Below are 25127 nucleotides of genomic sequence, written 5' to 3'. Positions count from 1 at the left end.
AAGAAAAAACTATTGTGAACGGTTACTTTAAGTAAAAGAGTGTGTACTATCATTAATTAGTCTCTAAATATAACGAAACTAAGCCTGCTATAGTTTTAAAACCTTGCGGTATTTTTATTAGTATTTATTTCAGTACGATCGCAACGCTGTCACACTTTTATCAGCTGACGTATAACGGCATCTTGAAAATGTAAGAACACAAATAAAATGCATTTAAAATTAATTAAAACCCGATTTCAGGTCTTTTTTAAAGGCTGCTAACAAAGAAAATGCGCTGGTGTTGACCACACCAATGCGCACTGAGCTGCTCAAGGATGGCCCACCGGCGATTAGGCCCAACAGGTGTCAGATTTTGGGGCGTGGCGCCTATGGCACAGTCTTCAAAGCCATATATCGTGGTATGCCGAGGAAATGTCTGCCGTTTGCACGTCATTTAATCATTTGATGTATTAATAGAGCACGCCGTAGCCTTGAAAATAGTAAAAACCGGCGCCATTTCCACATTGCACAATGAGGCGCATGTCCTGAACTGGAAGCACAAGAATATTGTGCGACTGATAAAGCTGGAATCCACGCCAGAGTTCGGTTTGCTCATCATGGAGCGACCCATTGGGCTGTGCCTGCAGCGTGTCACAGATACGCTTACGCTTCCGCTTGTGCACAGAGTGCTGTAAGAGTTGCAGTTGGATATATATATATATAAGAGCCTTGCGTCGGAGAACAAACTAGTTAAATGAATACAAAGTTCGACATGCTCAGGTCGGTTCGACCATGTTCTTGACTCGTTGCACGGCTCTTATGTATATGTTAATACTTACATGTATAATATTGTGTAATGTTTCAGCATAACGCTCGATGTTCTGGCCGCTTTGCGTTACTGTCATCGTCGGCAATTGCTGCATTTGGATGTGAAGCCATCAAATGTGCTCGTTGCCCTAGGCACAAAGTCGCAGGGGCATGGCAAACTGGGCCAGTATAAGCGCAGCTACATTTGCAAGCTGTGCGACTTTGGCTGCTCCATTCGGATGGGCGAGTCGTGTGCTGAGCCGAGCTGCGCAAAGGGCACGCTGCGGTACATGTCGCCAGAGGCTTTGTGTGCGGCGCCGTTGAGCAGCGCCTCGGACATTTACTCCTTGGGCATTAGCATGTGGCAGTTGCAGGCTCGCCGCTTGCCCTTTTATACGCTCAACTGCAACGAATCCATTGCATATCAGGTGGTTAAACACGAACTGCGTCCCGATAACTATGCGCAGCTGGAGGCCCTACAGCTAGGCGTGCCTTTGAACGGGTGCTACTGTGCCAAGAGCTGGACGAGTAACGCTGCGGATCTGAGTTACATCAGGGAAATTAATCCACAGCTGGATGTGGTGCTCTCAAGAGACTTATACAAAAAGGTGCGTCGTAATCTGAACTTTGATGCCACACATGGACGTGTGCACAAGCGGCATAAACAGCGCAAGCAGCCGAGATTAACAGAGTATTTTGATGATCCATCAACGATTCCGACCACGTGCCTGGAAAGTGCTTATAGCGAGCTGTACAAAAGCTGTTGGCTGAGCCAGCCCGAGCTGCGTTTAAGCGCTTTCCAGCTACAAAAACGTTTAGAACTTATTTTGGTCAAGTGCCTAGGCTAATAATGAATATCTATCTGTAAAAGTTTTCATTTTTAAACATGTTTTTGTAATTAGTTTTACCGCATAGATTATGTTTATACTTGTAAAATATGATGGCAATAGTTATTAGTTATTTTTTATACAATTTGTTTATTGCAAACACATTGCTAGTTGGTTTAATAATTTATTTTGTCGTAACTCTTTTTGTTTATTGTTTACTTTTGTACTTGCTACGCTAAGAAAATACATTTATAATGTTTTATACGAGCTTAAATTTATAATTTCTCATTTGTCGAGCGTAGTGCGTTCGCTATAGTTCGTATATACTGTATATATATATAACTCGTACTTAGGATGTGATTGCAAAAACCGAGCCAGTAATTCACATCGGTTGCTACTTAAAGAGACTAACTAGAGAGTAGAAGAAGAGCTGTATTACATATACATATATATATATCTCTATTTACAGTTTATTGTTATCGCCTTGTTTTACGTTCGCTTCGAAACCATATATATATATATATATCTGTATATCTATTGTAGCTTTATATTTTGTTGCTGCATTTCACCCATTTCATACAAAAGTCTACCAACTGATAAACACACTCTACAAATCTATATAATTAGTACATGCTCTAAATACACTTGATTTTGTGCGGAAGACTACATTTTTTTAATATATATATATATATAAGTATTCTTTTCTGTACGATAGCTAATAGTTTAAGTAGTTTTTTTGGGCTTTAGTTTTAGTTTTCTTTACACTTTGCAAAGTTTTGGCTATTCCATAGAAATAATGCAAATATTGTATACAGATTATATAGTTTTTTTTATATATATATATATATATATATATAAATTTTCTGAAGTTTTTTATCGTTTGGAAATGCAATTTGGGAACACATACGTCTCGGGCACGCTGCGAGCGCTGCTCTACAAAAGCGTATAGAGCACGTCGAGCGAGTGAGAATGCATTGGAACAATCATAATATATAAATATTATCCAAAAAACCTATGCATACATATGTATATAATATAATATATGATGTGCCAGAAATAGCTACATTTAGCTGGAATATAGCTATATTGGCAACACTGATTCGTGAATGCACAATTAATGTTTGCTCCTGCTTCCCTTTCTCTCTCTAACTCTCTCCCGTTTTAGTTTGAATATATATCACAATTTAGTCTTTTTAAATGTTTAAATCTACTGCGGAGCATTTTCTGCTCATGTTTTGTCGCTCGTATGAGATTTTGTTTGTGTGGGGGCGTGGCATCTCCTTTTTTTAGCTGGCATAGGAACGACGCACGGGAACGGGTGGCGGAATTTTGGATTTTCGCTGCGGCTGCTGTTGCTGCTGCGCTGGCGGTTTCTGCGGCGTCGTCGTCGTCGTTGTCTGTTGTGGCGACGGTGACGATGGCGACGAGGAGCTGGAGGATGAGCTCGTGGATGTGGAGGAAGTGTGTATGCACGTTGGAATTCGTGTGGGCGGCGCCTTCTGCTGGCAGCTCTTTGGCAACTCCGTTGACTTTGTTTCCTGCAAGGCAAATGTATATATAAAAAAAAAATCTCTATCAAAATGAAGAAGTCACCTACCTTCTTTGGTGCAACGGCAACCGGCGAGGTGACACGCTTCCAGCCATTGCTGCGCCGCCAGGAGTTGGCCGGCGCCGGCGGCGCATGCCGCTGTAACAGTCGCTCCTTCAGCTTGGATACCACCGCCGGCGCGGGTGGCGCCTCTTTGGCCATTTTGGCCATCAGAGCGCAGCTGATGCTGTCGCTGCGCACCACGCTCGACTCGAGTTCGCGCCGCTGATTGTGGCGCAGTATGCAGCTGGGCTCCTGCTCCTCCAGCACCGACTTCGACTTGACCAGCACGGGATTCGGTCTGCGCAGTTCGCTCTTGATGATCTGTGTTATGCATTGCTGTTCGTTCAGAGCTGGTGCCGGCACATCGACGACTCGGCCCTCCTCGATGACGGCATAGTCGTGTTCCTCCTCCTCCTCCGCATGCGGCGGCTGTTGGGCTAGTGAGTGGTCATCGGTCTCGCTGGAGGAGCAACTGGTCAGCTGTGCGCGACCCGCCTCGCTGGGCGTGGGACTGACGCGCGCCTTGTTCTGACTCTCCGACATGCTCGAGTCCTGCTCGTCCTCCTCGTCCTCATCCTCATCGTCGGTCTCGCCCTCCAGATAGGAGAAGAGGCTGCGCGACGAATTGGAGCGTATGTTGACCAGTTTGTAAAAATCGTTGGTAAAGTCCGTGCAGGCCACCTCCTCATCCTCCGAGTAGACGAGCTGCAAGAAATTGGAAATCTTTGTAAAAGGAAACCCGCTGGAGGCAGTGCTGCAAGTACCTTCTGCTGCAGCAGCTGGGCAATGCCATCGGCCACGGAGTCGTCGGTCTCGACGGTTGTCGAATTGATGAAGTCGCTCGAGGGCCAGAGCCAGTCGTGCTCCCGCTTGCGGCGCTGCAGCTGCAGTTGTTCGCGCTCATCGTCGAAGGTTATCACAGCCAGCTCCTCCTGCGACATGCTCCAGTCCTCCATTTCCGTGGAGCAGGGCTCCGCTGGCAGCAGCCACTGCTCCGGCTCCTCCGGCAAATCCTCCAGATGACCATTCGACGGCTGCGGCTGGCCGCTGCTCATCGTGCAGTAGCCCTCGTCGCGTCCCTTCACCGGACTCGCCGACAGCGCCGCATTCTGTGCCTCCAGATCGCGCACGCGACTCTTCAACATGCTCACCTCCTCGCGCAGGTTATCCTCGGCGACAATCGCATCGACAACCTTGCGCATTACATCGTCCAGGCAGTGCTCGTATTGCCTAATCCTTGTAAGCAGCGCGCGATTCTCCTGCTGCATCGTGTGGAGTAGACTCTCCTGGCGCGCAAATCGTGTCTGGGCGAAGGCAGAAGAAGGAAACAAAATGAAAGAGATTTATTAGATTTGAGCGTGCTTTTAAGCTACAAGAAATAGTAGTCGCTGGTTCGATGCAGGGGTCGAGCCAACGTCTCAACAAAGAGAAACAAAACTCGAACCGTGGCTTTCTTTAATAATGGTTCGGCTTGGCTTATGCTTACTCCATTTGTTTGGACTACCAATTCACTTCAAGGTTCGTCTGCTAATAAAATTAAACAGCGGATTCGAACCGGCTTGCAGCCTTTGTTTGTTCAGTTAAGCTGTCAAATTGCAGGGCCAAAATCGTGCCAGTTGCGCCCGACACTTGCATTGACGCGGGTCGCCCATTGCCTCAATTTATCAAACACTTGGCTTGGCCTGGCCACAAATTGAAGTGCTAAATGAATAGTTACATGCATCCAAATTGCCCCTCCCCACGGCCCGATCTCCGTTTAACAAAAGTCTTGTTAACTGGCGCGAAGGTCAATGCAGCTATCGAGAGTTAACGTAAGTTTGAAATGTGTGTGGAAAACCTTGGGCTTCATTAGAGTCGCTTTAACAAAAAAATGAGTTTAACTTGGCTTAAAGCTCAGTTAAAACAATTTGGTATCAAATCTTAACAGCCACCCACTGTGCGCCGCCTGGAGTTGGGGAGCTGGAAGTGAGTCGGGGGCCAGCCTTTGCCTGAAAAGATGCCGCAGTGGAGCGCAGTGAAGCGTCTCTAATGCAAACGCTCAATCAATTTCCACAAAAATAAAAAATAAGTAAGAGACGCACAAGTGAAGAAAATAGAATAAGAAGTTTTCTAGAGGAGAGTGCTCGACGAGGAGATACCCAGCTAAAAGCGAACTTTTACCATAGGGAAAACGTTATCTTAAATAACTTCAATGTTCGATTGCTAAAGATGACATTTAAATATATTATTATTCCAAAAAATTCAAGCTCAAAGACAGAAGGAGAATAGATGTACCCATTCCCAAATGCTTTTCTCTCTTAACCATAGAAAAAAGTTAATCTTAAATAACTTCAATGTTTATTCCCCGAAAGCTATGACATTTTCAGGACTTACAGATAACATTTAAGTATTTAAATATAACGAAAATCCGAGCTCTAACTCTTAAAAAGCAGAAGATATGATTTTCCAGAATCAAGATATTCTTTCAAAATAGAAATTGTAAGAAATGAGATTCCTCTTATGTGAGAACCCATATATCTTTTATATTTTCTGTTATTGGCGAACATAGTTAATCACATAACAAAGTTGAAGACACCAGCTTCTGCCTATTAAAGACTTCCTTATGCCATTTCGACCCCATTTGCATTGGCTACAGGGTATATAAAAAACCATGCGCCAGCCAAAACAATTTCAACACGTAGTCTCAGCCTCAGTCTAAGTTGCTGTTGCTTTTTCTGTTTCGGTTTCAGCCGCAATTTTAGCCTCAGCCCCATCTCGTCCAGCCGGCCCAGATAAGCGACAATTTGTATGCGCCGAATGGGAGCGAGGGGAAACATTGTTCTTAAAAATGAATTTATGCGTTTATTTATGAGTTCGTTGAGACTTCGTCTTCGTATTCGCCTTTGTCTGCGTCTTCGATAGCGCCTCCCCAGTCCAGACTTCCAGACCCCAACCACGACTTCAAACAGTAAGCGGAAAAACTGAAAACTCTTTGCCACAGTGCAAATTGTATTTTCCACATGCTGTGCACTGCGAGGGTGGCTCAAGCAGCTCGAACTTGTGAAAACTTGCTCCGACTGTCTTCCAGACTGTCTGAAACTCAGCTAGAGCCTTGGTTTTTGGAGCATAGCTCGATAACTTTAAGAACTAGATAGACTTAGGTTGGTTAGCAGACTATCTTCTCTTATATATATTAAGATGAGGCATCTATTACTTATATAGCTCCAAAAACTGAAAGAAGTAAACTCTTTTTAATGGTAGAGTCTTGATCTTTGGTTCATACGAATAATGTGGGATATGCTTAGCTTGTGAGGTGAAAGCAAAGAGATTGAAGCTGAAATATTTGTATCTTCTAGAGGACCTCCAAGGAGGATACTCTAGAAACTTATTTCAATATCATATACAAAGCTTGAACTTGACAAAAGTTAATTTGGAGCCATGAAAAAACAAACCAATTTGCTAGCTTCTAAGGCTGATTACTTCAAGAACTCCCCTCGCAGCTTCTACTACAGCACGCAAAGCGCAACATTAGCAATGGCAAATCCAACCCAAGCCCCCCCACAAGCTGGAATAAATATAATATATATTTATTTATATAAATAAATGGTACATACCTGGAGAGCCTTGTGATCCCGGCATGTTTGCAGTTGTTTGCGTTCTTTGGATTTCATAATGCGATTCATGCTGAAAGCGCGGACGAGTTCGAGTTGGAGTGAAAGAGACAGAGAGAAGCGGAGCAAGCAGTGTGTAGAAAAGAGACAAAAAATAAATGTTGTATAAATGAAAAACTAGTTGTGCGTACTGTGTGTGTGTGAGTTTGTGTGTGGCAGATAAAGATTAACTTAAAGAAAACACTTATTGGTCAAAAGTAAGCGCGAATTTGAATTGGCGTAATTGGGTTTTAGGCCGGAATTTGAGCCAGCGTTCTCGCCTGTTTCTGCTGCCGACTGATTGATGGGCTGCTCTCGCAGGCCCGAGCCCTGTCGACTGTAAATAAATGCTTCCTGCCTGGCTGCTGCTGCCGGTTCCTTCGCCTTCTCCTTCGCCTTAGCCTTAGCTTTAATCTCTCCGGCAGCTGGCTTTCCAAGCCATTCGCTTTGGCCCCGGTACCGGCTGTCAGGGCCGCTGCTCAGTAATTTGGAAAATTGCATTCAGTGCCCGTTAACTTGGCTAACGCGAAGACCTGGCCCCGGCCCGGGTGCTCAGTTTCCAGTTCCCAGTTCTCGGTGCGTAATGGCGCTCAGTTCGGAGGAGGCGTTCTTAGTCACGAATTTGTATGAAATATTTTTCTTTTCCTTGGTTTTCTCTTTGTTTCTGCAGCCAGCGCGAAAACTCTTCTAAAATTGCATAATTATGTGGCGGAAAATCCACAAAAACAAGCACATACATTATCAAGCTGTGCAGAGTGTAGGGGAGGGGGGAAGAGGGGTTAATACAATTTACTTGCTCCTCGTGTAGTTTTCCAAATGGAATGCATAAAACATAAGGCTTTTGGCAACGCTCGTAAATATTTAAGTCCGTGGCCAACATATTATTTGCATAATTCCCTTATGTGTGGCTTTTTGTATTTTCATAAATAACAGCCCTGCTCTTTAGTAGATTTCGGTACGCGTATGATCAGTGTTGCGGGACGAGTTAAGTTATCGATTGTTTGGTATTGAGTATTTTTTTAAGGATGTATTTTTGCCTTTTGAATGTACGGGCAGTTTGTTTGGCTTGTTCGGTCGCCATTGTTTTAATCTTAAGCTCGTTGCTGTTGTGATTTAAAAGGCCGTAGAAGAAAATACTTCGGTAAGTTTCTGAGCAATATATATCTTAGTTTGAACCTATGAAATACGCTAACTCCATTAACATCGGAGTAACTTGGCCAGAGGCCAGGCGTAAGCCTTGCCGAGTTCAAATAGCAGCTCCACCTTTGGTTGGGCACGCGACAATCAAGACTTCGGGCTCGAATCAAGCATAGTTTTTGTATTCTCCCCTCTTATTTATTTATCCTCTTCCCGGGGCTGCGAACTCCAAACTTCCTGCGTGCTAAGCTACTCGTTCGTCTTTCTTTTTTATCCGAACAACGTAAATACGCGTATTTTGTAGGCCAGTGTGACCATATCAAGTATCCGTTGCTTTGCGCCAATTCTGTTGAAGTTTATTCAAGAGGTAAGCCTCTGATAAGCCGCTAGATAAGCAACTGGAATGCTTCGAATTCCACAAACAGACGAAACAATTACAGGCCACTTAAGAGCTTGCATAAACAAATATTTGTACAGCATTCCATTCAACAAGCCCTTCACTAGGCTATCAAATCTTTGATGCCCTACAAAGTGACCATAGAGGACAAGGCATGGGAAAAAACGAACTGTGCCGCATAGTTTAAAACTATTTTATCAAACATGACCATATAGGATAGTCTAATATTTAATTGGAATACACAAATAAGCATGGAGGTCGGCAAAAGAGTAGAAGAAATAATTTATGGTTGGTTTTGTTGTCTAGTGTAGATTGGTAAACAAATGAATATATAAAGGAAAACATGCTATTTAAGCTGAAATTTTCACACACAAAAAACAAACACACACTTATGTGTAAAATATATAGGAAAATTTATCACTTACTTCTCAATTTGCTCGCGCAGCTCCTTCTCGAATGTTGGTGACCCGCATTGGCTCTGAAAAAAGTGCATTTAAAAATAGTAGGGTAGGGGTTGGGGATGTAATTTATATATTAAATGAAATGCGAAAGGAATTAAGCACAATAAATTAGTGCACTTGGCCGATGATTAAGAACGACAATTTAATTGCCAGATATCACAGCGGCAATCAACGCCGTCGCCGACAGCTGATGGAAAGTGACAAAAAGCCAGAGAAAATGTCTAGATATGGCAAGCCGATGATTAAATACCCTATCCGACACGAGAAGGAGAATATAGTAGCTGCTAATTGCCGTGTTTGGGAATGATATTCAAGATGAAAACAAGAAAATTTGGGTCGACTTCTACTGGCTAAACATTTCATGATACCCTTTACAAGGGTATATAAACTATAAAGTGCTTGGTGGTGGGTCATGGGTAGGGCTAGGGAAGGGAGGGGGTGTGTGTGGGAGTTTAACTGAAATTGATTAGAGGCGCAAGAGGTGTGCCGAGGGCACTGACAGAGAGACACACAGACCCAAGCAGACGCAGCATCGCGTAACCGACCAGGCCAGACTAGAGAAAAGCTCTATATGGCAATGCGAGAATGCGGAACAGCAGCTGAGCTGCGCCGAGAAGGGGAGCGGAGGGGAGCGGTTGTGTACTCTGTTGCATGCAACAATAAATCAGCAGAGTCAACAACCGGCTGCCAACTCCTCCCGCGCCCAACTCAGCTGCTCTTTTGGCGTGAAATGTAATCGATAAAAAGTAACATCACGACGTGACGTGACGACAGCTCACAGATACAGCTACAGCTAAAGATACAGATACAGATACATATACATATATATCTATAGATACAGCTACAGATACTTGGCTGCAAGTGGCTGGGACAAGCGCTTGCAATAAATCGTTTTGGTTTAGTGCAAATATAATGAATGACAACAGCTTCTAGTGTAAATAAAATCTTCTAAAATGTTGACGGGCGAGCTTAGCCATAAGATGTATGTATGTGACAATATATAAACTCAGTTATATAATTACGACTTTATAAACAGCCAGACAATTGCGGCTCAAAAGGCCAACAATCGGAGAGCATCGATTTTGAGGTTGAGGTTTTGCAATGTTAATAAGGGGAAAGTGGGAAGATGGAAGGTCTTCCTCTCTCGCTGTTTTTCCCTTTCTCTGTTTGCAGTTTGAAGTCGAGTTTTTAAGCATAGATTGATAAGAGGAAGGGAATTAAAGTACTCAAGTCCTTTGGCTTTATATACTATATACCCTTACTACACTGGGAATAGCTCTTCTCCCTCTCTCGCTCTCTTTCTCTCTCCTCTCTGGCTGTCTTTCTCTCTATCTTCTCACTTGAACAATCGCAGAGTATCGATTTTGAGGCAAAGTTGAGGAGAGGAAGGTGATTAAAGAACTAGAATGCAGTTGCCTTTATATGCACACATTGTATACCCTAACTTCACTGTGGATAACTCTTCTCCCTAATCCATCTCAACTTCTTTAGCCTCACTCCTTCTCTCTCTCCCTCTGCCACCACTTTGTATGCTAATCAAAAATGTTGCCTCTTTCAATAGAAAATGTTTGCACATAGGAAAAGCCATTGTATACCCTATGTTTTCCTGGGGGGAGACAATAAAAAGGCAGCAGCACGCGCCACACAACAGACGGGCATCGGAAGCTGGAAGCTGCTCCCATTTGCCACCCTCCTCCCGCTTAGCAATAAAGCTGAAGCTCGCTCAGAATTACAAATATATGCAATAATTTTTATTAATTCGCCCAGGCATCAGGCAAACATAATACAATATTAAAATGCCGCCGCCAAAAATGGATTGTGGAGCAGGCGGCAGACGGAGCCCGACTGCCGTCCTTATCCACAGGCCTCCTCCCCAACTCCTCCTTCTCCTCCCACTCGCCATTCTCATCATATTTCTCGACGACGTCGTGACGTTGTGCCAGAAATCAGGCGCCAAATGAGTAGCCGGGCCTGCTGTGGCAGACTGATTGCCGTCCTCTGCGCGCCAGACAAGTGCTGCGAGAGGGGGGGGGGGGGGGGTAATTGTATAAGTGGGGGAGGAGTGCAGAGGGCAGGGGGTGGTTGCCCCATCGCAGGCGCCACTTGTGCCACAGCCAGTGGCAGTGGCAGTGGCATAGAATGATGAACGTGTTAATAAAATTAGAGCCCAAACAGCACACGAAGAGCTGCTGCCAGTTTATGAGGGGCGGGAGGGGAAGGGTGTGTTGCGCCCCCCTTTTTCATAAGAAATGCTATTTTGGGCAACTGGTGCGGCTGTCAACAGCTGTTGGCTACTGCCTGCACCCACAACAAACAACAACAACAACAAAAGCCCCCACACAGCCCCAAAGCAAGGCGCATAAATATTCATTGCAAGTTTTTGCCCATAAAAAGCGAAGTCAGAAGAAGGCAGGGGGAATGCGGCTAAGAGGGGGAGGGGGGCAGGGTGGCAGTCCGTCCATTGATAAGCTCATAAAATCGAACCGGACTTTTGCTTATTAATTAAGAGCCTGGGCCCAACAAAATTTCCATAAGTTTCAATTAGCCGAACAACACACGAACCCAAAAAAAAAAAAAACGAAAGGTAAAAGTCTTCCAGTTGGAAGTGACCGACTGGCAGATGATCTGTGCACAGCGTCAAGCTGCAGTTACCTGAACAAACTCCCAAGTTCCATACATACGATAGCAGCCAAACATTATGCCCGCCTTAGCCAGGGTATAAAAAGCGCAGATGATTTAGGGTTGCAGAAATTAACAAAACAAATCCCGGCAACATGTTGCACTCGTGGCCAGGCTCAATGCCAAACCAAAACAACAATCACAGCCGATGCTTGGGGGAAGGCAGGGGCACATAAAAAATGCGTCCGAGGGGTGGCTTACGGGAACATTTGCACCCGCCGTGAGCAGGCTGTAATCCCTGGACAAGCCACCCCACTCACAGCGGGGGAGGGGGACCCAGTTTATTAAAAGGGTAAGGGGCACAGCGTTTGGCAAATATTTCTTCGCTGATAGATTTGTGTGCTGTGTGAGTGGGTGGATGTCTCAGAGAATTTAGAACCAGCTTATTATTAATTAACATGCAGATTCAACAGCGGGTGGTAAATATTCCGTGCTTGCAAAGGGGGGAACCATCAGCTGTCGATTCAATTGTGAACCAGCTTATAAATAATATCTTATAGAATATGAATTTATAAGAGGTTTTCCAAAAGTTGTAAGGGGAATACAATAGATTATATAGACAATTTAAATTTAAAGTACGCTTAGAACTGTAAAAAGCTACAACAGGGTTTGCATTTGGGCTTATAATTGGGTTTTAGAAAGCTTAAAAACAGTAGAAAATGTATTTAAATAAGCTCATTAAATCAGCCCCTTTTTAAATACTTTAATATTCTAAGAATATAAAATATAAATTTCAATCAAATATGATATAAATTTAACATAAAAAAATTTAGAACCAGCTTATTAATTAACGTGCCGATTCAGCGGCGTCTGGTAAATATTCCGTGCTTACAAAGTGGGAAATGGTTTGACAGGGCAATCAGAAATGGAAATATTGTTTTTATTACCCAGGCCCCAATAACAAGCTTTGCTTAAGATTTTATATTTAAAGTAATGTTTATCTTGAGGATAAGGATAAGAGGTCCACGCTGCAAGCACAAAGGTTTGCTGACACAGGAAAAACTTGTGCAATTTGTACGAAAATCTTACCATGGCTCAATATGTCAATATATCAATTGCCTTATTGTTGTTTATCTGCCGTAATTTGTGGAAAGTTCTTTGCTTTTCGGAGCTCACAAAAACCCGTAAAAAACAACAACACAAACGGTCAAAAGGCAAACCGCAAGCAACCGGTAGCAGCAAATGAACAAATGCACATATCTGTTATCTATGTGTGTGTGTGTGTGTGTGTGTGTGTGTGCGTGTGTGCCATGTAAAGTATACAAGCGACACAAAGGCGACGGCGAAAACGTAGCTGGGGGCGGTTACACAAACAACTTCAGCCTCGGGCGCTGTCCCCAAGCGTCATAATGTTTGCGGCGCACAGTCAAAACGTAAAAAAAAAAGAAACGGAAGAATAGAGACCCCCAAAACGAGCGTAACTTAAATTAGAGGTAAAGTTATAATTTCTATGGAAAAAACGAAATAAAAAGCGTAGCAGACGGCGCGACCGATACAAACTGGAGGGCAGACAGCCGGCGGAACACTGAAAAACGGGTAAATGGCCAGAAAACAACCCTCGCCGCAGTCAGCGAGAGCGACAACAGCCGGCGAATTCGCCGCAGGCAGAGAGCGGCTCGCTTCAGGCAGCTGTCGCTAGCTGGTTGAGTCGCCCCCCTTCCACACACTCACACACATGCACACACTGAAAGGCAGATCAGCATCAGCTGAGACCGGCTCAGTCAGTCTGTCATGTTGTCACACTCCCCCTACCCGACAATTGGAACGGTTTTTGATGTATTGCTTTGGCAACGAATTGGCTGTTTTTAATTTAATGAACCGCGACGGGCAGCAACATCAAACGTCGAGCAACTGGTGTGGGAAACGGAACTACAGCTGGAACTGGAACTGGAGTGTTGAGAGTTTGAGTTCGAGTACGAGTTGGACAGTTGGCAACAGCCCCTGAACCCCGTGCATTTGGTAAACAAAAAAGCAAACCTAACGCAGATGTGCCAGGCAGGGTTGACAGCTCCTAGGGGTGATCTATAGAGACGAGCGCGTCCTCAAAGTTCTTGGCAAACACTAAACGTCACTTTAGCAGGAGCTGCAGAATATTATGGGGTACGTTTTGCGCTCGCCCTTAATTCGCGAAAAATTAATTGCATTGCACTTTTTTGTCAAGGGCTTTTTTCGTTTCATAGGGCTGGGCACACAAAACTTCCGTATGAGCATATACTACATGGGCTTTATATATATATGTTTATATATACATATATATCTTTTTATATAGTGCGGTGGTAGTTTGCGCATTCATATTTCGTCTGGTTTGAGTGGACGTATGAATCATCAGTTAAAAAAACAGCCAGGGTCTTGAGGGTCAAATAAAGGGTATAGAAATTAACATGCATATAATGCGAACATGGGGTTGATTTGGCAAATCTTAAAGGGGCATTAATGCATGTGCAACAGTGTTGCGAAAGGCGTGCAGACTTAAAGCTTAGCCGACCTACCCTAAAAGTTCTGCAGGGGTTCAGTTTGTAGCATATCTCGAAAATGTTAACTGTTTCGAGATATTAAAAGTATTTACAAAAAAAGAATCAACTGTAAATAGCAGGTAAGCCCAAGGTCTCAGCGTCGGGCCACATGAGGTTGAGGTTTAGGGTTCAGAAGTGAAACGATTTTCTTTCGATTTTGCGCCATTGTTATCAATTAGTTATATAAAATAGGGTTTTGCCACCATTTTGAGAATCTCTCCCACTTGTTTATAATATGGCCAATGCAGCAATTAAGTTAAAATTGAATTATACGATACATTTAGTCTTTAACTAATTGCCTGTTAAAATGTGCCTGCAGACAAAAAGAATGCTTAATTCTCGCACAAGGAAAGCGCCGCAGCATTCAATCATGAGGCGCACACCATGGGGCGTCTTGGTGGAGCAGGAGGAGCGGGAGCAGGAGTTACTACTGGAGCAGGGAATCTCGAACTGGGATTGCGACTGGAACTGGTTGTAGCCGCTGGCGCGGCGCCTTCATTTCCGAGTGAGTGAGCCATCAAAACGTTTGTCACAAAAATTATTAGCAATTCCAAGTTCCAAACGATAATGATGATGTTGATGTTGATGTTGAAGATGATGATGATGTTGTTGATGAAGCTGTTGATCATGATGCTGCGGCACGTTGTTGTTAATATAAAAAAGTGCTCATGTTGCGACTTCTGCCGCCCGCCTCAAAGCTCTTGTAAGCGACCAAGTGCCACTCGAGCTGAAGTCTCTGCCTCCCAGAGGGTAACCAAGTGCTGCGCCCAGCGACCAAGTTCGTCGGTCGACCAGTCGGTCGTTGGGTTGCTCGGTCTGTCGGTCGGTCGGTCGGTCGTCGCCTTGACAGTGACAGTTTGATATTCTTTTCAATTCTGGCTGCCTCTCAGTTCTCAGACAGGCATTCCTCCTCCTGCTCCTCCTCCTGCCACTAGCTGCATGCAACTCAGCTTATTAAGGCGCAGATTTTCAATGGGTTCGGACGGCTGGGTGGGAGCCTTGGTCGGGGTCTGCTCTGCATCGGAATTAAAAATTGAGCACGTGCTGATGGCCTAAGCTTGGCTATTGTGTTGCCAGCTGAGGGCGTGGCCAAGAGCAGAGCGCGTGTTGGCGCATGAAACAGGCAAATGCAGTTGAAGGGGGGTGTGAGGGGAGGGGGGGGGGAGTGGATGGTCCACATCAAATAAATTGGCGAGCAAATTTTGGCTTGGATTGTTTTTGCTGCCTTCAGTCGACTTCATTAGCAAATGGCCAATATTTGGGAACCGGCTAAAAGGGGAAAATGCGCCGTTTGCATTTTCCGCTGTTGATTTATCGCTGATGAAAAGCACACAGAGAAAAGCACAGGGAAAAACAAATCCGAGTCAGTTTTTCTGACACTCGCCGGATATTTTGTTTACACATTTCTTACATTTCCAATTCCATGGCTAAATATTTGAGCGCGATTTCCATGCCCATTGTGCGAAGGGATTAAATGTCACATAAGCCGCTTGGGAAGAGCTCCCCGAGATTCTCAGGCTCAGCTGTTTGTAACAAAATAGCCACAACCCAGACCAACAGGAACAACAACAACAGCTGTCAGCATTTTGAGTTGGGTTAAGAGTCCGTCGCCGAGCTTGTGGAATGGAGCTGCACAACTTTCAAGTTGTCCTTGGCAACGAGTCGAGTCCAAAGCGAAGTATTTAGCCAAGCTTCTGCAGTCACAATTGTGATCTCCTTCCAATGCGCTTTGGGTTTGGACAACAACAATTGATACCCAGCTGCGGGTTGAGGTTTGAGCTCATCGAAGTAGCAAAAAGCAAAAAGCTGACAGTTTGCCAAGCAATGCAATTACTTAAATCATTTTCTTGGGCGAACTTAAAAAGAAGCTGAAGCTAGAAATGGGATTTACAAATTTATGCTTGTCTCTCAAATCAATATGCGAGGACTGACATCGGGTTGAGGGGCTGCCTCCTTTCAGGATACCTTCAAGCGCTCACCGACAAGTGCATAGCTTGCCGGACAGGCTATAAATTTCCCTCACCTGGTGGCTGTTTTCGCATCACCATCTCTTTATCCTACTTTCTTCACACTCTTTGTGTCTAGTATAGATTTCTTTACTTTATTAATTAGTTCTTTCTAAAAAATAACAGCCTTCCCTCGTGTCGTTGATGCTTTTAGAAACTTGTGTATTCTAATTGGGCTTTTAGCATTTAATTTTCATAACTTGACTTCTTAAATAATAAGGAAGACACTCGCTTTTGTCGACTATTAATATATAAATAAAACACAATAAATGATAATATATCAGGATGAGGCAGAGATCAATGAGATCAATAGTTGAATCACTTTCCATGTGCCCAATCAGAAGAATAAGACTTTATATTATTAAAAAAATTAAGAGTACTCTAGTCGGGCATGCTCAGCTAAAAGATACCCTAAGGCCCTTGAATAACTTCGGCCCTTAAGGTCCGATCTTTATGAAATTTTCAAAGCTTACGACTCTAAACTGTGTGTACATACCAAAGCTTCAGACTTTAATTTATTTTGTTTTAATTTGCGGGCAAATGGGAAGAGAAGTCTGAAGAGTGAACTATTTGTAATTTGTATAAACTAAAAGAGAGCTTACATGGGAAGTTAGGTATATCCAGTTCTTAAAATCTTCGAGATGAAAACCATTTTTGAAATTAGATTTTAATCGATATCGATTCATATTCATATCGATATTAAGAAACTGGGATTTAATTCTAAACCTCCAAGAGTTCCAAAGGACTCGGTCAGACATTTATGTTGTCTAGAATATTCCATTTAAATCAATATTTCCCAAGATAAGCTAAGGGACTGCAAACTATTTCAAATTCATACAAATTGCGACCAACAACAATTTGCTGTGGCCCATTGCACATTATTAATAATCAATAAATCATCATTTGTTTGGGATAAAATTGAGTTTGTGGCCAATGCTGTGCGGTCTGTGCAGCCAATCAATTGATAATGTTGCATTTGATGTATGATATATGCATATATATATATATATATATGGCGTAAATATGTATATATACGAGCTGTAATTGGATGCGAATCAATTACAGCTTGACTAGAAGTAATGCGAGTACTTGCACAAAGTGCTTTAACCAACCCCTCCGCTGTGGATTGTGCCCCTTCCCCCTTTTGACAGCAACTTGCCCAAATTAGAAACAGATGATGATAATGATGATGCTGATGATGATGTTGATAAAAGCATGGCGAATCATAAGATGGATATTCATTGAATCGTAGCATTTATTGCATGCCACATGGCCAGCAAAGCTCTTTGCCACACATAACACGCCCCTCTCTGTGCTTCTCAGTGCCACAACATTTTGCAACATTCACACTTTTTGGGCGGCTGACTTGTCATTGCCACTTGCCTCCTCCTCCACTCCTCCACTCCTACTACTCCTGCTCGTCGAGCCAGTGATATGCCAATAACAATAAAGCACACACCCAGCGGGCGTGCCACAGGCAGCATGAGGCAGGAGTCAGCCGCCAAAACTATGTCTAAGTGAAACCAAAGGACGGTGGCAATGGGCGACAACGTCGAATGGAGCTGGGAGCTCTAGCTGGGAGCTGGCAGCAGCATAGTTAATCGTTATTTACAGACAGATAAAGTGCAGAAATATTGTCGAGCAGCAGACGTCGAGGAAACGGTAGCTCATGTATCTCATGCGACCACCAAATGTCGAAGTGGAACCAAGAAACGAAAAAAAAAAGCGAAGATAGAAACACCAAGTGGTGAAATATGTAAATGGATTCGACGAAGAGGAGATACCCTTTTGAATTATAACATATGTCGAAGTGGAACCAAGAAACGACAATAGAAACATATTCTTCGACCGATTATTTCTATATGATATAGAAACGAAAAACAAGTGAGAAACCAAGTAAAAATGTTGACAGGGTTCATTTAAAAAATTAACTTTCGTTTTCGTAGACAAACTTAATAATGATTCAATAGTTCCGACAAGAACTATATGAATAGAAACAACCTCCGTAGAGTCTTTGAAACACATCTTGAACAACAAAATAAGTTCGACATATAGAAACGTATTCTTCGATCAAACATTCTTATGACTTCCTTAAGATATAGCTGTAATATAGAGCTGAGATTTGGCTCGGCTTTTAATCAAGAATTCGTACACTTTATGGTGTCTTCCTTTCGTACTACTCTTCTCAGCAAGAGTATTTGGCATAAGAATTCGCATACGGGCAACGTAATCGGATTCCCATGCATGAGCCCAACAGGCGGAGGCGGAGGCAGGCCGCTTGGCGCAGCGATAACGAGCTGTAGTTAAAGTGTGGGTAAGGGGGAGTGGGAGGTAGGCAGAGAGGGGAGGGTAGTCAGCTGGGCCATTGCCATTGCCAATGCCATGGCTCGTAAATTTGCGCTTTTGCCAGCCCAAAAAGCAGAGCATAGAAAATCAGCGAACAGGCAAAAACCAAAAGCCACGCCCACAACGAAGTACAACGGGGGGCGGGGGGAAGGAGGCTTCTGCCTGTTTTTGTCTGCGGCACTTCCTGTGGCCGGACGTCAGCAATTTCTTTGCGGAAATCATTGGCCAGGAGCAGAAGCTAGCGATGACTCTTTGGGCCGCATGCTGCGCCTTTTCACACGATAAACTCCGTTGTAACTCGTTGGCCATTTATTTGGGCCAAATACTGAGCCCGAAGGCCTGTTATCAAATTCAATTACCTAAAGCCGGAAATGCGTATGCCTAGCTCGTAAAACTGCCGCCCCAAAAGATGACTCAAGATGTGCCATTTAGATAGAGATTTCGGTTCGAGTTGATGGGCAGAAAAGGTGTTTGTCCAAAAAAAAAGGGTCCAAAAAAGCTCAAATGAAGTTAGTCTAAAGCAGATCCGAAGTCTAGAGTGCTTTAGAGCAATAAAAAAGGGCCGACAAGTCAACCTAGTTGGCCAGTTAGACCCGACGTCAAAGACAAGTTAGAGGCCCAAATGTAAAGGCGATTCCAGAAACTTGATTCAACACACACAGCTGGCATGTTTTTATAATTTCATTTGTAATTGAAGCTTGTAACTTTTAATTACCGTGGCCCAAACCGAGGCGACCTTGCTTGACCAAGCAATTGGTTGTCGCTCGTTTGGCACATATGCAAGGCATGCCCCAGCCCCAACCCAGTTGACCGCATAAACCACAAGGCAAAATGCCAACGGCACGATTAATGACCCCATATGGCAACGCCTACGGGCAGCACAAGGGAAGGGTTGGATGGTCACAATTTCCATGTGAATCAATTTGAATCCATAATACTTTAGTTCAGACGCTTGGCCAGCCCTGACACCCTGCCAACACTTGCCCCATTTTTGACCGCACAGGAAATGAAAATCGTTAAGCTCTGGCAACGCTGTCGTTATTGTCGTGGTCTGGCCATATCCGGCATTGGGCTATTGACGGTTTTTGAATATAGTTAGATACTCACTTTTTGGAACTGCTCCTGCAAACGCAGCAGCGCGCCTTCGATCTCAATCATGCGCTTTTCCAACAATTCCTGCAAAAACAACAAAAAGAAAACGCAAACTGAACAACAAAATGCATTTTTTTTGGCTAATATGGCAACGATATCTGAGTTCAGATAAACCCTATGAAAGAGAAAGCAGTGCATGGATATGTGACGGAGTGCGAGAGTGTGTGTGCGAGTGCGTGTGTGTGTTGGTGTGTGTATCAATAAAAGTCCAATGAAACCAATGCCAAGTATGCCTAATAAGTGTGTGTAAATGTTGTGTGTGTGTGGGTGTGTGTGTGTGTGTGTAAGCAAATGTTGACAACAACCAAAGATTGTAATTATTAACACTACATTAAAGAAAGCAGCTGTCACAAATTTAACCAAAAGACACAAGGTATACGATTTTAGCACTATTAGAAAGCTTACTTTATCTAACGATAACTATCAGCTAGTTTACACAAGTCTCCGTCTTAAATTGGTTGTTAAAGTGCTGCCCATTTTTTGTTAGATTTTCCCCAAGTCGTAAATAAATGTGATAGATGGTCACACTATCGATTTGATTATTAATCGAACAGCTTGCAAAGTGCTGCCAACTTAAGCAAATGCAGTGCTGCAAAAATTGCGCATTTTCTACAACAGCAGTTTACTGGAGCATTTGAAAATATCTTAAGAAAATCTTTAAATTTATGTAACGAACGAATAATTAAACTAAAACTATTAGACAGTTACTTAATAAAATATCAGCCTGCGATAAGCACTTGACAATCGACTTGGCATTTTATCGAAAAGTGCTGCCAGTTTGGCAAATGCAGCGTTGCCACATAGAGATAACGAGTTGTAATTTAACTACTCGTCAACTAACATGAACTTTAAGTGGAACATGAGAAAATGGATCGAAAAAAGTTGCCGAGATTGTAATATGTTAAGCGATTTAAATTAATTTACGAGCTTGTGAATGCCGAAATGGCTTCAAGGTGCACAAATACCAAATTCAATGAACCTATTTTTATTTAGTTTTTAGTTTTTGAAATTTTGTATGCACAACAATCGAGTTGCACAAGCTGCACGCGATGCGAAGGTCTGCAACCTGGTTGCAGGTGTGCATGGCCAATAATTCACCTGAGAGTGTGTGGCATGCAACAAAGTGTGGCACGAACAGAAAATCACTTGCCGCCAAAAGAAAAACGAGATCTTTTGTAAAGGCATTTTTTTTCGGTGCTGCTAGCACAATGGATCCCCACATACTTATATATTTTTACGGGCAGGTGGGCGTAAGCAGGAAGTGGGAATGACAGTTTCATAATTGGACTTAGAGTTAGACATTTAACGGGCAGTTGTCGCCAACCGCAGCTTATTAGCCACAGCCGGAGACATAGACACAGTCCAGAGTTTTTTTTTCGACAAAGTTGCGGCTTCAAAAAACGGGCAGCAAATTTAAATGGGATCGTTAAAACACAAGCTAAAAGCCCAAGACATAGAACAGGCAGCCGAAACGGAGGGCAAACTAATAAAGAAAATAAACAGAGAGGGGTAGAGAGAGAGAGAGAGAGAGAGAGAGAAGCAATCGGTCAAATCGTAAAACATTTTTCTTAAACACTAAAAACTAGTTGGGGGAAGTTGTAAAAATAATATTGTTATAGCTTGAAAAATATATGCATTATATATATATATTCTTTTTTCTTCATATATGTGTATAGACAAATTGGTTGACCGCTTTTGGTGTTAAAGAAATTAATAAATGCCATAAGTCGAGACCCCGTACACACACATATATATATATATATATATATAAATCTCTGCAAGGCCCATTCGAGTCGAGCCTGGCTTTAAGAATGAATGGGCCATGATTTGTGGCAGGAAATTACGCAGACGTCGAGTGGGTTAAATGGAGTCCATTTCATGGATTCACGAGCTACGCATATATAAATCTATATATATATATATTTTTTTTTGTATATGTATCCATATATATATATACCTCCATATACACATTCACATTGAGCTTGTTTTGTTGTAAATGTTGCGCTTGATAAATACTAATGCGGGCCTAACCTATTTGCAGCTGAGCTGAACAACATAAAACTTCAGTCTAGTGTGTGTGATATCCGAAACACAGTCTAAAATAACTACAACTCTAACTTCTTGGGAATTAGTAGGTTAAGCTCGACTAGAAGATACCCTGTGAGGAGAACTAAAGCGAGGGAGAAGAGCAAGAAAGTCATGGCTGCAATACAGACAGTTTCGTAAATATAGATTAAAGAGAGAGAGAGAAAGAGTGGAAAAGAGAGAAGTTGAGGAAATCAAAGCTGAAATCCAGAAAAACGTTCTTAAATAACTTTCAGGATCGAAAGAGAGGGAGAGCGAGATTGCGGGAGATATAGAGAGAGAAGTTAAGGATATCAAAGCTGAAACCTAGTAATAGTTCATTAAAGAACCTTTAGAGATATAGAGAGGGAGAGAGAGAGAGAAAGAGAGGCGACTTCATGACTTCTCCGACTCCAGTAGCTGATCAAGAATATATATATAAAGTAATTTTGAGCTACGTTTGAGTCTAAAGCTCTTACTCCTTGAGGTCTAATGCAAATATCTCGCTCAGCTGCATCAGACTGGACTTCTTTATGAAGTTGCACACATTGGCGCAAATTTATATGCCCCCCTTCAAATACATTTAATGGTTCTAGGGTATACACAAGAAAAAAAAGCAAAGCTACACATTTCGCAGAACAAAGGCAGCAACAGACGGCAACAACGAGTGCTGTCTGCTGCGCATGTGCAACTGCAACTGCAACAGCCACAGCCAGAGCCACGATTCAAGAGGCAAGAGGCAACTGCAACAGGCAACAGCTGAGCAGAAGGCGAAACTGAAACCGAAACGCGATGCGATGCTAGTTGAGGCGATGGCCAACAAGCTGGCAAATAAATAAACAAACAATGATGCGGGGCAGGCTCTAGAGACGAAGTGCAAACGTTGCACATAAATTGCCGCACGTTCAATGAACTTTCTCAATCAGACGTCGCACAAATGCAACTGCAACTGCGGCGCGAGAGAACGTGACTCGGTTCTGATGACAAGGCTGGGATGCAGTGCAGCAGCAGCAGCAGGTCCATTGTATGCGAGCGGCATAATCAAGATGCCATTAAGTGTATTTGAAGGGGTGAAAGGGGGGAGGGAGGGGGGGGGGGCAGAGCAACTGCAGCCAGTTGTGAGTGGGTGTCGCCTATTCCACTGGGAGAGAGTCGCACAGTGTGTGCGAGCTGCAAATCCTGCTGGACCCAACTCCCTTAGGGTTTGGTTCGTGAATCTGTTTCAAAATATCCAAACATCCAAGGTTCGATCTAAGTCTTATTTTTCTTATTTTTCCTACTTCTTATGGCTGAGAACCCTGAACTTCGATTAGACTTCCAGACTGCCTTATGTTTGGTTTGTGACCCTGTTCTTACACATAAATAAACCAAGGGGTTGCGAACCTAGAACCTATTCTTATGCATCCATAAAGCAAGGATTTGGTCTAAGTCCCAATTTATTATTACGGTTCCGTTCGATTCCACTCTGCAGCCTTAGTGGCAATCGCGACACCCATCAGCCCCACTGTGCGGCGGTCGCCAGGCTCAAAGGCTGGCTCAAAGGCAGCCTCAATTAGCAGCAGCTGCCTACATGCTGGGCCACTGCTTAGATCCCCCGAGACGAACGCGTCAGATTTCTGGGAAACATTACAGCATCAGCTGGCAAGCATTTACATAGAAGATTTTGCTCAAAGCTCATTTGCAGCCGCTTATGGACCCTGGCGTGGACGTGTGTTCCCCGGCTGGGCCATAAATCAAGCGAGTACTGCTCCACTGCGCGCCTGCGCCATACTTAGCGCTATTAAAGCGTCACGGAAGTCGAAACGTGATCGTTGCGAGCCGTCGCACCTAGGCCCCATGGTCGACCCAACCGCGTTTATGGGAACGTTTAGCTAAACGGGGTCCAAACGCGGTCTAAACACGGTCTAAACACTAGTTGGCCTGGGAAAAGTAGAGGAGTTGACTAAGCAAACTAGCTGAATATAGCTGAAAAATTCAGCAGAAAAGGCAGTAGCTCGAATGATGTTGAGTGCACACAAATGATTTAAATGAATCAACTGCATCATTCTGAATGAATCAACCAGTTGCAGCACCTACAATTGCAAATGAATAATAAGAATTTGCGATTGACCACTTTTTCCGGCACCCGCTGGTTCAACTCCAGGCTGATTAGCCAGGGATGAATAACCGCTTTCATATCGAGGTGTTATTCGTAGCTTCAAATGACTCTAATGGAATGTATATTCATTCAATGGAATGTCTATTCATGAAGTGGAATGTATATTCATTCAGTAGAAAGTATATTCATCCAGTCTAATGTATATTCATTCAATTGAACGTACATTCATTCAGTGGAGTGAATATTCATTCAGTGGAGTGTATATTCATTCAGTTAAACGTTCCCTTAGCCCTAACGATTCACACTATAAAGAATAAAGGAGACACGCTTCAAATTAAGCTTATGTAGGTGATCATAAATATTCTCAAGTTAGCATAGATGCATAAATAATTCAAAATGATGTGAGTGCTAAGCATAACCCCAATCGTAAAGCGTTAATATATTTGCCCAGCTTTGACCAAGAGATGAAAGCGAACCGCAGTTTTCTCCATAGTTGTCATAAATCTCTCTCAGATCAAATCACGCCAAATGATGAGAATGATGAGCGCAAACTTAACCTTAAAATGTGGCCAACATATTATGTGGGTTATCGGCAACATTCTTGGCAGATGGACACAGCAGATAGTCAGATTTATTAGTGAAACACATGAAAGAAATCTACGCAAATTCTTGTTTTAGCTTCGCGACTTTCAAAGTTCAACTTTGCCAGCAGGATAAACTGCATGTCAAAAGTGCATTTAAATTCTCTGAGCCGCTGGCCCTGGCGTGATGTGTCTTAAATGGCACGTTAACGAGTTCAAGTGTCTGCACTCGACTTCGGGGTTCAAAGGTGTTTGTTTCACAGGCTTTTGCATGCAAAGTTTTGCACACGCCACGCGGAAAAACCCAGCTCGGCTGCGCTTTTCCCAGGCGGAAAAGTGGCTTTTCAGCTATTCAAATGTTAGGTTAGTCGGGAGGGTTATCAAAATGACAATAATGTGAGCTATATGAACTATAATATGTCTGTAATTGGGGGGTCATGGGGTCTGCTACCAAAAGCGAGTTTCGAACCGGCACCAGGTGGGTTTTGGGACTTACCTTGTCGCTGGCGCGCTCCAAGCTCAACGCCGGCTCGTGCTCCAGGGAACGCGCCTGGTGCACCAGCTGTATTTTGCCCTGCGATATTTGTATATAATTGGCTGGCGGCATAATATCGTGCACATCGTCCTTGTCATCCTCATCGCAATCTTTCTCGTTTTGCCTGAAAAAAAAAAAAACCGAAAACAGAAATGAGAGCGCTTTATTAAAAATCAACTGACAGCCTTCAACATGCCTCAAACTGCAGCCGCTGTGTCTGCCGTGGCAAAAACCTGCTCGACCAGCTCCACTTGGAGCGTGGGCTGGCGATCGTATCGGTCGCAGCATAGCTGAAATCTTTCCCAATGCTTATAATCGACGCCGG

The 25127-nt window shown here is 43.5% G+C and overlaps 2 protein-coding genes across 7 annotated transcripts; one reads left to right on the top strand and one right to left on the bottom strand.

The window, feature by feature from the left end:
• The first annotated feature begins 56 nt into the window (after positions 1-56).
• Positions 57-1887, top strand: LOC116651371 (serine/threonine-protein kinase mos-like). Its single transcript, XM_032437603.2, has 4 exons — positions 57-190; positions 241-398; positions 457-670; positions 845-1887. Coding segments are annotated over exons 1-4 (1164 nt in total). The 5' UTR covers positions 57-188; the 3' UTR covers positions 1635-1887.
• LOC116649747 (myosin-9-like) lies at positions 1785-25127 on the bottom strand. 6 transcript variants are annotated; one of them, XM_032437268.2, is made up of 8 exons: positions 24999-25127; positions 24764-24926; positions 19480-19548; positions 8793-8845; positions 6798-6867; positions 3969-4508; positions 3211-3909; positions 1785-3151 (listed from the first exon to the last, which is right to left on the bottom strand). In XM_032437268.2, the coding sequence occupies exons 1-8, from the start codon at positions 25088-25090 to the stop codon at positions 2900-2902; spliced, it is 1938 nt and encodes a 645-aa protein (XP_032293159.1). In that variant the 5' UTR covers positions 25091-25127; the 3' UTR covers positions 1785-2899. The 6 variants fall into 6 exon arrangements, with proteins under 6 accessions (XP_032293159.1, XP_032293191.1, XP_032293221.1 ...); XM_032437300.2 differs by lacking the exon at positions 19480-19548; XM_032437330.2 differs by lacking the exons at positions 6798-6867; positions 8793-8845.

Source organism: Drosophila virilis, unplaced genomic scaffold (assembly GCF_030788295.1).
Source record: "Drosophila virilis strain 15010-1051.87 unplaced genomic scaffold, Dvir_AGI_RSII-ME tig00000029, whole genome shotgun sequence".
Lineage (NCBI taxonomy): Eukaryota > Metazoa > Arthropoda > Insecta > Diptera > Drosophilidae > Drosophila > Drosophila virilis.
This window is presented reverse-complemented; position numbering and strand designations above follow the sequence as displayed.

Coding starts and splice junctions, on each gene's coding strand:
- LOC116651371 (XM_032437603.2), top strand. Junction 399..456: donor CTTCAAAGCCATATATCGTG/GTATGCCGAGGA, acceptor ATGTATTAATAG/AGCACGCCGTAGCCTTGAAA. Junction 671..844: donor CCGCTTGTGCACAGAGTGCT/GTAAGAGTTGCA, acceptor GTAATGTTTCAG/CATAACGCTCGATGTTCTGG.
- LOC116649747 (XM_032437268.2), bottom strand. CDS start 25,090: ATGCTGCGACCGATACGATCGCCAGCCCACGCTCCAAGTGGAGCTGGT. Junction 19,549..24,763: donor TGGAGCGCGCCAGCGACAAG/GTAAGTCCCAAA, acceptor TTGTTTTTGCAG/GAATTGTTGGAAAAGCGCAT. Junction 3,152..3,210: donor TTGCCGTTGCACCAAAGAAG/GTAGGTGACTTC, acceptor TTTGCCTTGCAG/GAAACAAAGTCAACGGAGTT.